The sequence below is a fragment of the Nannospalax galili genome, unplaced genomic scaffold (genome assembly GCF_000622305.1).
Source record: "Nannospalax galili isolate Female #2095 unplaced genomic scaffold, S.galili_v1.0 scaffold294, whole genome shotgun sequence".
NCBI classification, from domain to species: domain Eukaryota; kingdom Metazoa; phylum Chordata; class Mammalia; order Rodentia; family Spalacidae; genus Nannospalax; species Nannospalax galili.
Genome location: NW_008335053.1, coordinates 723,333 through 735,663, shown reverse-complemented (window position 1 = coordinate 735,663; position 12,331 = coordinate 723,333). Strand labels below are relative to the sequence as shown.

Here is a 12,331-nt window from a genome sequence, read left to right as displayed (position 1 = left end):
ATTTTTGTTTTTAAAAAATTATTTATTTGAAAAACTGTACACACACACACACACACACACTCACAGACATCTACCACACAGTGCATGTAGAAGTTAGAAGACAATTTCTGGGAGTTGGTTCTCTCCTTCCAGCATATGAGACCTGGTGATCAAACTCAAGTCGTCAGGCTTGGCAGCAAGCACCTTTACCCACTGAGCCATTTCCCTGACCTAAGCTTATACCTAAAAGGAAAAATAAACAAATGTCCAAAAATCCTACAAAATTTATAAAAATAAAAAAGTTAGCCCTGACAAATTTGTTAATACTGGTAAATGCATAATTGACTCTTCACGTAAGAGCAGGTTATTACACAGACATATTAATCAGAAAAAATTAATTCACAATTTCAGAATTACCTGCAAACACAAGGGTAACATTCAGTACAATGAATATTCCACAGAATAGGCCAACTCTAAAAGTAGTCCATGCTGGTGCAGGCTGTGGAAAGAAAAAAGACATCATACACATTAATGTATGCCATAATAAGTCACTTCGTTGAGACTTAAAGGTCTATAAGAAAAATATTGTTGGGGCTGGAGAGATAGCTCAGTGGTTAAGAACACTGGTTTTTCTTGCAGAAGACCTGGGTTCGAATTCCAGCACCCACATGGCAGCTAACAACTGTCCGTAACTCCAGTTCCAGGGGATCCGACAGCCTCATCTGACCTCCGTGGGTACTGCATGACACAGGTGCACTTACTTACATGCAGGCAATACACTCATACACATAAAATAAAAAAATAAAATTAAAAATTTTTTTAAAAAGGAAAATATTGTTTTATAATCTAAACTTTAAAAAATCTGAAGCAGAGGATCATCTATCCTCTATCACCCTATACACAGAATAGAGACCCTAGTTAGTTTTTTATCAAAATCTGAATCATGGGGCTGGGGAGATAGCTCAGCCAGTAAAGTGCCTCTTGTAGACATAAGGACCTGAGTGTGTATCCCCAGCACCCATACAGAAAACAGCACATAGTAGTACACATCAGTAATCCCAGTAGCAGGCAGGCAAAGCCAGGCAGATCCCATATAAAAGCCGGGCACAGTGAATGCCTGTAATCTAAACACAACATGGGTAAAGACAGATCCCTGGAACTTGATGGACAGCAAGCCTAGCTCAATTGGTAAGCTGGTGGTTCAATGAGAGACCCAGTCTCCAAAAATAGGGTAGAAAGTGACTAAGGAAGATACCCAGCATCCACCTCTGACCACCATATGTACACACATCTGAGCTGTGACCTATGATTATCATTTTAGGCTTCAAATTAATACACTAAAGTTTTGTGGGTTTTTTAGTATTTATATTATTACTTTTATTTTATGCGTATGAATGTATTGCCTGCATGTGTGTAAGCGCATCCATGTTGTGCAGTGCCTGTGGAGGTCAGAAGAAGGTGTTGGATCCCCTGGAACTGGAGCTACACAGTTGTTAGCTGCCATGTGGGTGCTGGGAATTGAACCTGGGGTCCTCTGCAAGATCAGTCAGAGCTATTTCTCCAACTCCTATAGTAAAGTTTTTTAAGGAGAGATTTAATATGCAACTTCATTTTTACAAAATGTATCTCTAAATTTTGTCAAAATTGCTTGATTAGAATTTATGATTTGGTACTACAAATAATTAGTAACAATGAAAGATAAGAATACTTATTTTCTGACAATACTAATACCTTTATAATGAGATAATTTAAATGAAACTATTTAAAGATTTATTTATTCTTTTACTTATGTGTATATGTGTATGAGTGTATGAGTTTATGTGCACCATATGCATATGCAGGTACCCACAGAAGCCAGAAGGCATTGGACCTTCTTGGAACTGGAGTTAAAGGCAGTTGTGAGCCACCTGATGTGGGGGCTGGGAACCACATTCAGGTCCTCTGCAAGAGCAGTAAACACTCTTTGACACTGAGCCATTTCTCCAGCCTCTTAAATGAAAATTTTAAGCTAGAGTTTCTTAGCAGATGGGCATATTTGAATCTCCAGAGTAGGCTCAATAATATTCTTTATTATAATTTGATTTTGAATCTATAGCTGGCCTCAAAATTACATTCTTCTAATGGGAACAGAAAGTTCTTGAGATCTTACATAGAAAGGGATGCGAAATAGAGAAATAATCATGGACTTTTTAGTGTTGTTAGGGGTGAAATATTAGACTTGATATACACTAAATGTTCTCTAAAAGCACTGAAACTCTGATTTACTACTTGTCAATAGTAGATACCTGTACTGTCAGTTTCAGAATGAAGGTGTTTAGAAGGAAGATGCTCATTTGCCTTTTTTTTTTCTATTTTAGTTTAAAAAATTACACAATACAGCCTAGATATAAAATAATGTATGCAATGCTTTTAGAATGTTAAAAATGTATAGTAGGGGCTGGGGAGATGGCTCAGCAGTTAAGAACACTGGTTATTCTTGCAGAAGACCTGAGTTTGAATCCCAGCACCCACATGGCAGCTAACAACCGTCCTAACTCCAGTTCCAGGGGATCCAACAGCCTCTTCTGTCCTCTGTAGGAAATGTACAACATGGGTGCACTTACCTACATGCAGGCAATACACGCATATGCATAAAATAAAAATAAATGAAATATTTTTTAAAAATGTACAGTAACTACCATCTATCTTTAGGAGCAAAATATGTCCTACTTTGAAGTCTCTATCCCTCCTCATGGGATAACCATTTCTATGTTTACTTTAGTATTAAATTACCTCCTTGGAACACACCCTTAAACACTTTAGTATTTAATATTAATTTTCTCATTCTAAATGGTTTTATTATAATATAAATTATATAAGCTGCATATATTTAAAGTACACAATTTTCATGTTTGTTCTCTGGATGTTTTTAGTTTTTCTCTTCATCTTTTCAGTCAGTTTGACTATGAAGTGTCAATGGGTTTTTTGGTACTGTTTTAATGAATAAATTGGCATACAATGCATCGCACACACTAGATTTAAAGAGTACAATCTGGTAAGATTTATGAGATTTAATATCCACAAATATCTATGAAATCATCACAATTAAGACAACATTGAGCTACACGGTGGCAAATGCCTATATTCCCAGCTCTCAGGAGTTTAAGGCTAGTTATGTAATGAGTTTGAGCTACATAATGAGTTTGAGGTCAGCCTGAGCTACATGAGACCCTGCCTCAAAAAAACAAAGAAAAGTAAACCAAAAACTCTAATATATTCACAACCCCTAAGAGCTTCCTCATGCTCTTTAGCTGTACTTCTTTCCTGATCTAAACCTACACAACTAGCAACCAATAATTTGCTTTCTGTCATTATTTACTGGTTTATATTTTCCAGAGTCTTAAGAAAATGGAGTCACATAGTATGCCCTTTAAAAAAAACCTGCCTTCTTTCTCTGTTGAGATTCACTTACGGTGTTACATATATCAAGTTATTTCTTTTTATTGTTGGGTAGTAGTGCATTGTTCAGACATGCCACAAATTCTTTATGCATTTACTTACTGATGGACATTTGGGTTTTCTAGTTTTCGGCTATTATGAATAAAGTTGCTATAAACATCTGCAAAAGTCTCTATATGGACACAGGTTTGCATTTCTCTTGGGTAAGTAATATAATAGCTAGTCATATGGTAGATGTAGGCTCAACTTTTTAGGAGACTCCCAACTATTTATCAAAATGGTTCTACCACTTTATATTCCACCAGCAGGCAGGAGATAAGAGATTCTGTTCTCCAATATTTAGTATGGCCAACCTTTGAATTTTAGTCCCTGTAACAGGTAGTGTCTTGTGATTCTGCTTTGCATGTCTCTACTGCCCAATAATGTTGAGCAACCTGCCACATACTAATTCTCTCCCCATACTTCTTTGATGAAGTTCAAGTTGTTTTCTCACTATTAATATCAGAGTTTTTTATATGATCTGACGTTTTATAAATATTTTCTCCAAGTTCAATATTCCTCATTGTCTCTTTTCTTTTAAATATTTTATTTATTTACATTTTTTATGTACATGAATGTTTTTGTATGTACATAAGTGCACCCATGTCATGCAATGCCCGTGGAGGTCAGAAGAGGGCATCAGATCCTCTGAAACTGGAGCTACAGAAGGCTGTTAGCTACCACGTAGGTGTTGGGAACTGAACTCAGGTCCTCTGCAAGAGCAATCAGCCATCTCTTCAGCCCCCTTTCATTCTCTTTAACAAGGTCTTTTGAAGATTAGTTTTTAACTTTGATCAAGTATTTTTGGTGACATTTCTAGATAGTCTTTGAGTCACCCAACATTGCTAGAACTTTCTCCTATATTTTCTTTTAGATATTTGTAGTTTTAAGTTTAATTTAGGTCTATGGTACACTTAGAAACACATAGTATAAAATATGAATAAAAGTTCGTCTTTTTCATTCTTGTATAAATAAGCCAATTGTTCCAGGGCCATTTGCTGAAAACAGAATTATTAGTTGTACATATACATTAGTCTATTTTTAGATTCTCTTCTGTTCTACAGAAGTATCTGCCTAGCTTGATTCTGTCTTGACTATTGTAGCTTTAATAGTGTTTTTTTTTTAACAAGGTACTGCTAATCTTTTTAGTTGTACTGTACTCCTATGCATATCTACATTACACACACACACACACACAAACACAAACCCTACTGAGATTTTTTAAAGGTAGATTATGTTATATGTATAAATCGAATTAAGAAATAACATCTTAAAAATACTGAGTTTACCTAAAACACCCATAAATGTGATATGCCTCTCATTTAAGTGATTTTTATTTCAGAAATATTGTGTAGTTTTTAATGTAAAGGTCTTTAATGTCTTTTGTCAGAACCAAACATTACTAAGTATTATATTTCTTACTCTTTATTTTCTTATAAATAGCATTATTAGAAAAGTTTTTTATTTTATTTTTTTATTTTTTATTTTTTTTAACTGTACTTGATGAAATACAAACATACAACTGATTTTTTGTAAGCTGGTATTGTATTCTCCAACCATTATTTAACTCCCTGATTACAGCTGGGTGTATTGGTGCATGCCTTTAATCCCAGCAATTCAGAGGTAGAGGAGGTAGATACCCTTGAGTTCAAGGCCAACCTGGTCTACATGGTGAGCTCCAGGTCAGATGCAGTTACAGGGAGAATCTGTCTCAAAAAGACAAAAACACCCTCCCTGATTAGCTATAGTAGTAACATAGATTCTTTGGATTTTCTACATAGATCATTAAGTCACTGGTAAATATACCAGATCACTTTTACTTTTTCCTTTCTAATCTGAATGCCTTCTATATCTTTTTCTGACCATATCACACTGGCTATAATCACCAATAAAATGCTCAATGGCAGCAATAATAATAATCATATAATTTTTTCCTAGTCTTGTAAAGAAAACCCTTAATGTTTCACTATTAAGTGTGACATTAACTACAGTTTTTCTCATATATACTTTTATTAGGTTGTACAAATTTTTGTTATTAATTTCAATTCCATTGTGGTTGCAGAAAATACTTGGTATGATTTAAATTGTGTATTTGCTTTTTTTTCAAATATTTTATTATTTTATATACTTAAATACTTTGTATGATTTAAATTGTGTCTTTGGGTTTTTTTTTTTCCTTTTCAAAAATTTTATATATTTTTTTTATTTTGTGTATCAGTACACTGCCTGCATGTATGTAAGTGTACCCATATTGTGAAAATGCCCACAGAGGTCAGAAGAAGGCACTGGATCCCCTAGAACTGGAGTCATAGATGGTTGTTAGCTGCCATATTGGTGCTGGGAACCAAACCGGACCCTCTTCAAGAACAGCCAGTTCTCTTAACTGCTAAGCCATCTCTCCATCCCCATTGTTGGTCTTTTTGAGACAGAGTTTCCCTGTAGCCGCAGCTGGCTTAGAACTCACTATGCTGACTAGGCTGGTCTTGATCTCACAGAGATCTGCCTGCCTCTGCCTCCTGAGTGCTGGGATTAAAGGCATACACCACCATGCCCAGATTTATTATTTTTAACTGTGTGCGTGTGCGTGCTTGTGCGTGCCCGTGTGTGTGTGTGTGTGTGTGTGTGTGTGTGTGTGTGTGCGCGCGCGCCTAGCATGGCTGCTGGTGCCCACTGGAGTTGGATTTACAGATGGTTGTGAGACACCTAACATGGATGCTGGGAACTGAACTTAGGTCCTCTACAAGAATAGTAAACATTGTTAACCGCTGAGTCACTCTAGCCCTGATTTAAATCCTTTTAAATTTATTCAGACTTGTTTTATGAGACAGAATATATCACTTAAATGCTATACAGATAGCATTTACTAAATCCCCTGCCCTTTTTTGGTATAACTGCTATGCTTTAGACAAAGCTATGTAAGTAGCCCAGTAGTTCACACATCCTAACCTCCCATGTCATGAATAACAAAAAAAACTCATCTTAGTCAGTTGATTGGACCAAGAAGTTAGAATGTCTAAGAATAAATACAGGGCAGAGTTGAGAGAAAACACTGATAGGCACAAAGACAGTTCATAAAAAATGAAAGCTTGCATCTCATTTTTTCTTTTTTCCTTTCTTTTCCCCTTCCTTTCTCTTACCCATTTTATTTCAAAAAAGATTTTTATTATTTTTAATTCTGTGTGTGTGCGTGTGTGTGTGTGTGCACCTGAGTGTGGGTCTGTGCACAGGAGTGCCTGCAGAGACCAGAAGGAGGAGTCAGAACCCTTGGAGCTTGAGCTATAGGTAGTTGTGAGCTGCTCAATGTAGGTGCTGGGAATTCAACTTGGGTCCTTTGTCAGAGTAGCAAGTGCTCTTAACCTGGCCCATCTCTCCAGCATCATTCTTACCTTTTCTTGAGACAGGGCTATACTATATAACCCAGGCTGGCTTTGAACTAGTGATCATCCTGCCTTAGTCACCCAAGTACTGGGAATGTAGCATGTGATACCATGCCTGGATCTTGGCACTGAATTTTTTTAAAACCAGAAAAACAATAGTAGCAACTACTTACAATATTTGGTTAAATAAATTGGAAGGTAATGAAGCTAGCCAACAACAATACTGTGTTAATTACTAAATATGAAAAAGCAAACAAGTCACTGGAAGCAAATACTAACCTGAGCAGCTCCCAAAGGGGGTACACGTAATCGCTTCATAGCCTTTTGTCTGTCACCATCTTCAAGTTCATTAGTTACTACAGCCTAGAAAGGCAAGGTATTAAGATTCGATATAAGTTATTCTGAACAAGTGATAAATAATTCTATATCAATTATATATTATATTCTGATAGCCTCTTAGCAAACATACACTGATAAAGCCAAAGAAAACAATCTCAAATAAGCGTACAAGTATTCAAAGCCAGCATCTAGATACAAAAGGAGAACAGAAATCCTAAGTTCTTTAAAATGGGGCACAAGTGATACTGAATACATAGGTAAATAGGTAGAGTTACTATACCTCAGTTTCAGAGATGAGTTGGTTGATTTTCTTGCATGTATAAAATGGGGCCACTTCTACATGAGCCACTCGCCAATCTGCTCCACGAGATGTTTCCAGGATCTTGTCATGCTTTTTAAGGATTTTTCGAAACCCTGTAAAATTCAGATTCTATACGAAAAAAGAGAAATATAATGATCATTTCTACTATCGTTAATTAAGATTAAAAATAATAAGCATGGCGGGCATGGTGGCGCATGCCTTTAATCCCAGCACTCGGGAGGCAGAGGTGGGCGGATCTCCGTAAGTTCAGGGCCAGCCTGGTCTACACAGTGAGTTCCAGGACAGCTGGGGCTCAGGGGAGACTTTGTCCAAAAAAAACAAAAAAAAAAAAAAAAAAAAAGTGATAATAATAAGCACTAAACACTGACAGAGCTGAATAAGCGAAGACTAAGAATACATTCATTACTAAAATAAGACTGCTGTGCTGCATCACGTACTCATTTCAAAGTAGAATTCCATTAGTAACACAACTCTAGTGTTTCTTTTCCAAGTAAGTTAATGAACACCCCAAGTTCAGAACATTTTCATTTCTATTTTTCTATGTATAACCATTTTAAAAATAGGTCATGTTGCTGCTTTGGGCAAAAGACTATTTTCAGAAAAGGTTTTGCATTTACCGTGCACCTGAATACATTTATTTAGTTCTTTGCTTTGGAGGGACTGGTATAGAAGTAAATTTTCTCTCCCACCAGGTATGCACAAACCTGTTAAGAACAAAGACACTGATCTAGTTCTCCTAACTTTCATTTTCCTTCCAGTCATCTCAGCTTGGGGATGGACTTACGACGGAGTCAGCATAAAGGAAAGAATGAGCAAACACACAGGGTCAATCCTCAATTTCTACATCAAAATACTACACTTTTCTACATTCTCACATTCACTTGTTGTTTGCATATCATTCATCTGAAAATGTAGGAAAACATGGATTTCCAAGGCATAATAGATCTATAAACCAGAGGTTGTCTGTATTTGCTAAATACAGACACAAAAGTCCATTAGTAAAAAAGTTGAGAATTCATTTCAAAATAACGCTTCTTGCTGATCCACCTGATATTATTGAGGCAGGGTCTCCTGCTCAATCTGGAGCTCACTGTTTGTGTAGTCTGGCTTACCAGTTCTCTGGTGATTCCTTGTCTCTGCATCTTTCTGATACACAAGTTTTGGTCAATAAGGACATCTAAAATCCCAGTAAGAACCACAAGAATAAAGAAGAATAAAGATGATTTCCTCCTTTTTGGATTGACACAGTGTAGCTCAAGGTACTTCTACTTACTGTAATTTATCATTACTTAAGAAATGCTGTTCTCTAGGGTAAGGCTCTAAGCACCTGATAGTTCTGCAGCAGAATAAGACTGAGGTAGAACTCGCTGAAGGCCAATTTAAGGTCTTTAATATTCCTATGTTGAACACGCTCTTCATGGGACAGGTGGAAGACTGGCTTTCTGCGTTGTCGCAGTGTAGTAACACCACTGCTTTCTTTCTGTGCATCCAGTGATGACTGAAGTTCATTCTGAAGTGTAGCAAACCTGCGCTGAGCCTCGGCCAGCTTCTCTGTAAAACATAAAGAGCATTGTCAAATCAGGTTTAAAAAAAAAAAGCTGGCAAGAGTTCTCAATCTTGAGTCATTAAAAAATTTTTTATTTTCATTTATGTGTATTGCCTGTATGTATGTAAGTGTAACCATGCCATGCAATGCCTGTGGAGGTCAGGAGAGTGTGTCAAATTCCCCTGGAACTGAAGTTACAGACAGCTGTTAGTTACTATGTGGGTACTGGGAATTGAACCTGAGTCCTCTGCAAAAGCATCCAGTGCTCTCAACCACAGAGCCATCTCTCCAGTTTCCTCACTTTTGATTCATTTTAATTTTTAATTTTTATTGACTATCTGAACTACTTCCCTAGAATTTCTAGGGAAAATATTACACGTGATATTTAGAATTGGACAGTAAAAAACATTTTGACAACACCTTCTGCAGGTTCTAGCCCATATTTTCCTCTCTACAAAACGGCTACTGTACCTTGTTATAGATAAGAAACAAAATGTAAAAAGAGTAAAATGTGAAGTAGTACAACCATCATAAAATCTGGAAAACAGTTTGGTAGCTATCAAAAATTTAAACAGAGAGTTGGAGAGATTGCTCAGTGGTTAAGAGCACTGGCTGCTCTTGTAGAGACCCAGGTTTAAGTCCCAGCATCCACACAGCACCTAACGACCATCTATAACTCTAGTTCCAGGGGATCTGACAGCCTCTTCTGGCTTCCATAGGCACCGCACCGCTCGAATGTTGTGCACTTATAACCAAGCAGACCACTCATACATACAAAATAAAAATAATGAGGGGGCTAGAGAGATAGCTCAGCCGGCGGTTAAAAGCACTTGGCTAGTCTTGCAGAAGACCTGGATTCGAATCCCAGAACACACATGGTGACTAACAACCATTCAAAACTCCAGTTCCAGGGGATCCAACCTTCTCTTCTGTCCTTCCAAGGCAATGCATGCAAAATATGGGTGCACTTACACACATGCAGGTATAACATAAAAATAAATAAATTTTAAAAATAATCAATTAATTATAAAGTTAAACAGAACTTATTGTATGAACAGCAATTTCAGTCCTAGGTATATAGCTAAGAGAACTAAAAAGCAATGTTCACACAAAAATTTGTATATATACATGTGTTCTCACACTAGCCAAATGTTGAAACAGACCAAAAGCCCATCAAGTGATGAACAGATAAACAAAAGATGGTGTACAATGTGTACACAGACATACACACAAAATGGAATATCAGTCATAGTAAGAATGAGTCTTAATTCATGCTGTAACATGGATGACCCTTGAAACTGTGTTAAGCGAAAGAAACTAGACCCAAGCTCCCTTCGTTGTATGATTACATTTTTATAAAATGTCCAGAATAGGAAAATCGATAGAGACAGACAATAGATTATCAGCTAACAGTGACTAGGAAAGGAAGAAGTAGAGCAAGGGCTATCAGGTATAAGATATATTTGAGTGATGACAAAAACATTCAGTAATTAGATAGGGATGACTATACAATACTGTAAATGTACTTAAGATTGTAAGTCCTAAAAGCATAACTTTGGGGGCTGGAGATGGAACACAGTCAATAAAATGCTTGCTTTACATGTATTAGTCCCTGGGATTGACCCCCAGTACCACTGTCAATCAATCAATCAATCAATCAATCTTTATGATATGTTCCCTTATTTTAAAAGATCTATTAAGAGCCAGACGTGTTGGTAGCACACTCCTTTAATCCCAGCACTTGGGAGGCAGAGGCAGGCAGATCTCTGTGAGATCAAGGCCAGCCTAGTCTGGACAGCGAATTCCAGGCCAGCTGGGGCTTAAAAAAAAAAAAAAAGAAAAAAAAAGAGCTATTAAGATATATTCCTAGAGAGTTGTTAGCAAGGGTAGTCCAAGAGACTCCCAAAATTACACAGGTTATTGCCACAGTCTTTGATTATCTCCCAGAACTTGATAGTAAGACCCTATTGCTGAAGAGAGGTCATACTTTGGACACAGGATTTGGAGCAAAGGAGCTGAAACTGACCTGGAAGTTACCTCCCCTGAGGCTATCTCTCATAGCTTTGGAGAGTGCCATGCAAGCTGCTAAGGGAGAACACCAATCGATGGTCCAACCTTAGCTTCAAGACCTAAAAACCACATCAGTGACCAGCACAGCAAATGACACTGGTGCAGTAGTGGCACTTTTATCTTGGGGGTAATCAACAGCTACCTAATTGGTCTTAAGGTCCACTTAATGGGAGGAAACTCGTGTGGTACTATAAACCTAGCCATATACACATAGCTGGCAAGGTCATAGATCTTAGAGAAAACTCCAAGGCTGTCACATCCCTAGACAAATGTAATATGGATCCTTAAATCTATAGACAAGTATCCCAGTCACCACCCATCAAAGAAGCTTCTTTTTCAAGAGACAGAGATAGTTACAGAGTTCCACAACTGGTCACACACAGGCTCTGAATTGCCCAAGCCTAAGTGGCACATTTAGGATGCAACCTCCATACCTAAGGCTCATGGAACACAGAACAAGGGATGAAGAGAACACTAATGCATCTTTCAATTCTCATCAATGAAGCTCCCTCATGCAACAGAAGATGAGGCCATCTCACAATTGGCCAAAATGCAGAGACTAAGCGTCTGGAGAGTGTGAGTCTTTGGACAAGATTCCTATATTAAAATCCACCCACCCAGGGCTCAGGGATCATTGCAGAAAAGGGGGCAGAAAGATTGTTAAGAGCCAGGGAGGAGATGCATGGCCATATGGAAACAGTCCTACAGGCTTCTGGGATTCCTCTCATATAAACCTACACTAAAGGTGTCAGCATACACAAGACCCATGCAAACTTGAGCAGACAAAAACCCAGCACAGAACTGTGAAAATGAACAGCAGGCCCCAATCTTAGTTGAAGAATTACTGGCATCTGATTACTACTGGGTGAGAATGAGCTGATCTTCTTAAAGGAAGGGACTCTAGACTGACTAGATCCCAGTGGATGAATTTATACTGAGGGACATCTGGGGACACTAACTTTACATGATAGGCCTTAACACAAATGACAGAAGGTATGAACCCAGTGGGGAAGCTATGGCAGGGTGCCAAAGGGGAAGGGGGTATAAAGATGACTTTATATGAAATATACAAAAATTCAATAAACATTTTTTTAAAGTTATATTCCTAGAGGGTAAGAAGATGGCTCAGAGGGGAAAGGTGCTTTCTGCCAAGCCTGATGACTTGAGTTCAAGCCCCAGAGCTCACATTGTGGAATGAGAAAATCAATTCCCTAAAGTTGT

At 37.6% G+C, this 12,331-nt stretch overlaps 1 protein-coding gene across 2 annotated transcripts in view; it reads right to left on the bottom strand.

Annotated features, from left to right (window-relative positions):
* Nucleotides 1-12,331, bottom strand: part of Xpr1 (xenotropic and polytropic retrovirus receptor 1) — a 173,274-nt gene that overhangs the window by 47,194 nt on the left and 113,749 nt on the right. For both annotated transcript variants that reach the window (XM_008829741.3, XM_008829740.3), the window contains 4 exons: nt 8,822-9,045; nt 7,453-7,602; nt 7,113-7,196; nt 397-478 (listed from right to left, as the gene is read on the bottom strand). In XM_008829741.3, the coding sequence (XP_008827963.1) occupies nt 397-478; nt 7,113-7,196; nt 7,453-7,602; nt 8,822-9,045 (540 nt within the window). The remainder of the gene's footprint in view (nt 1-396; nt 479-7,112; nt 7,197-7,452; nt 7,603-8,821; nt 9,046-12,331) is intronic.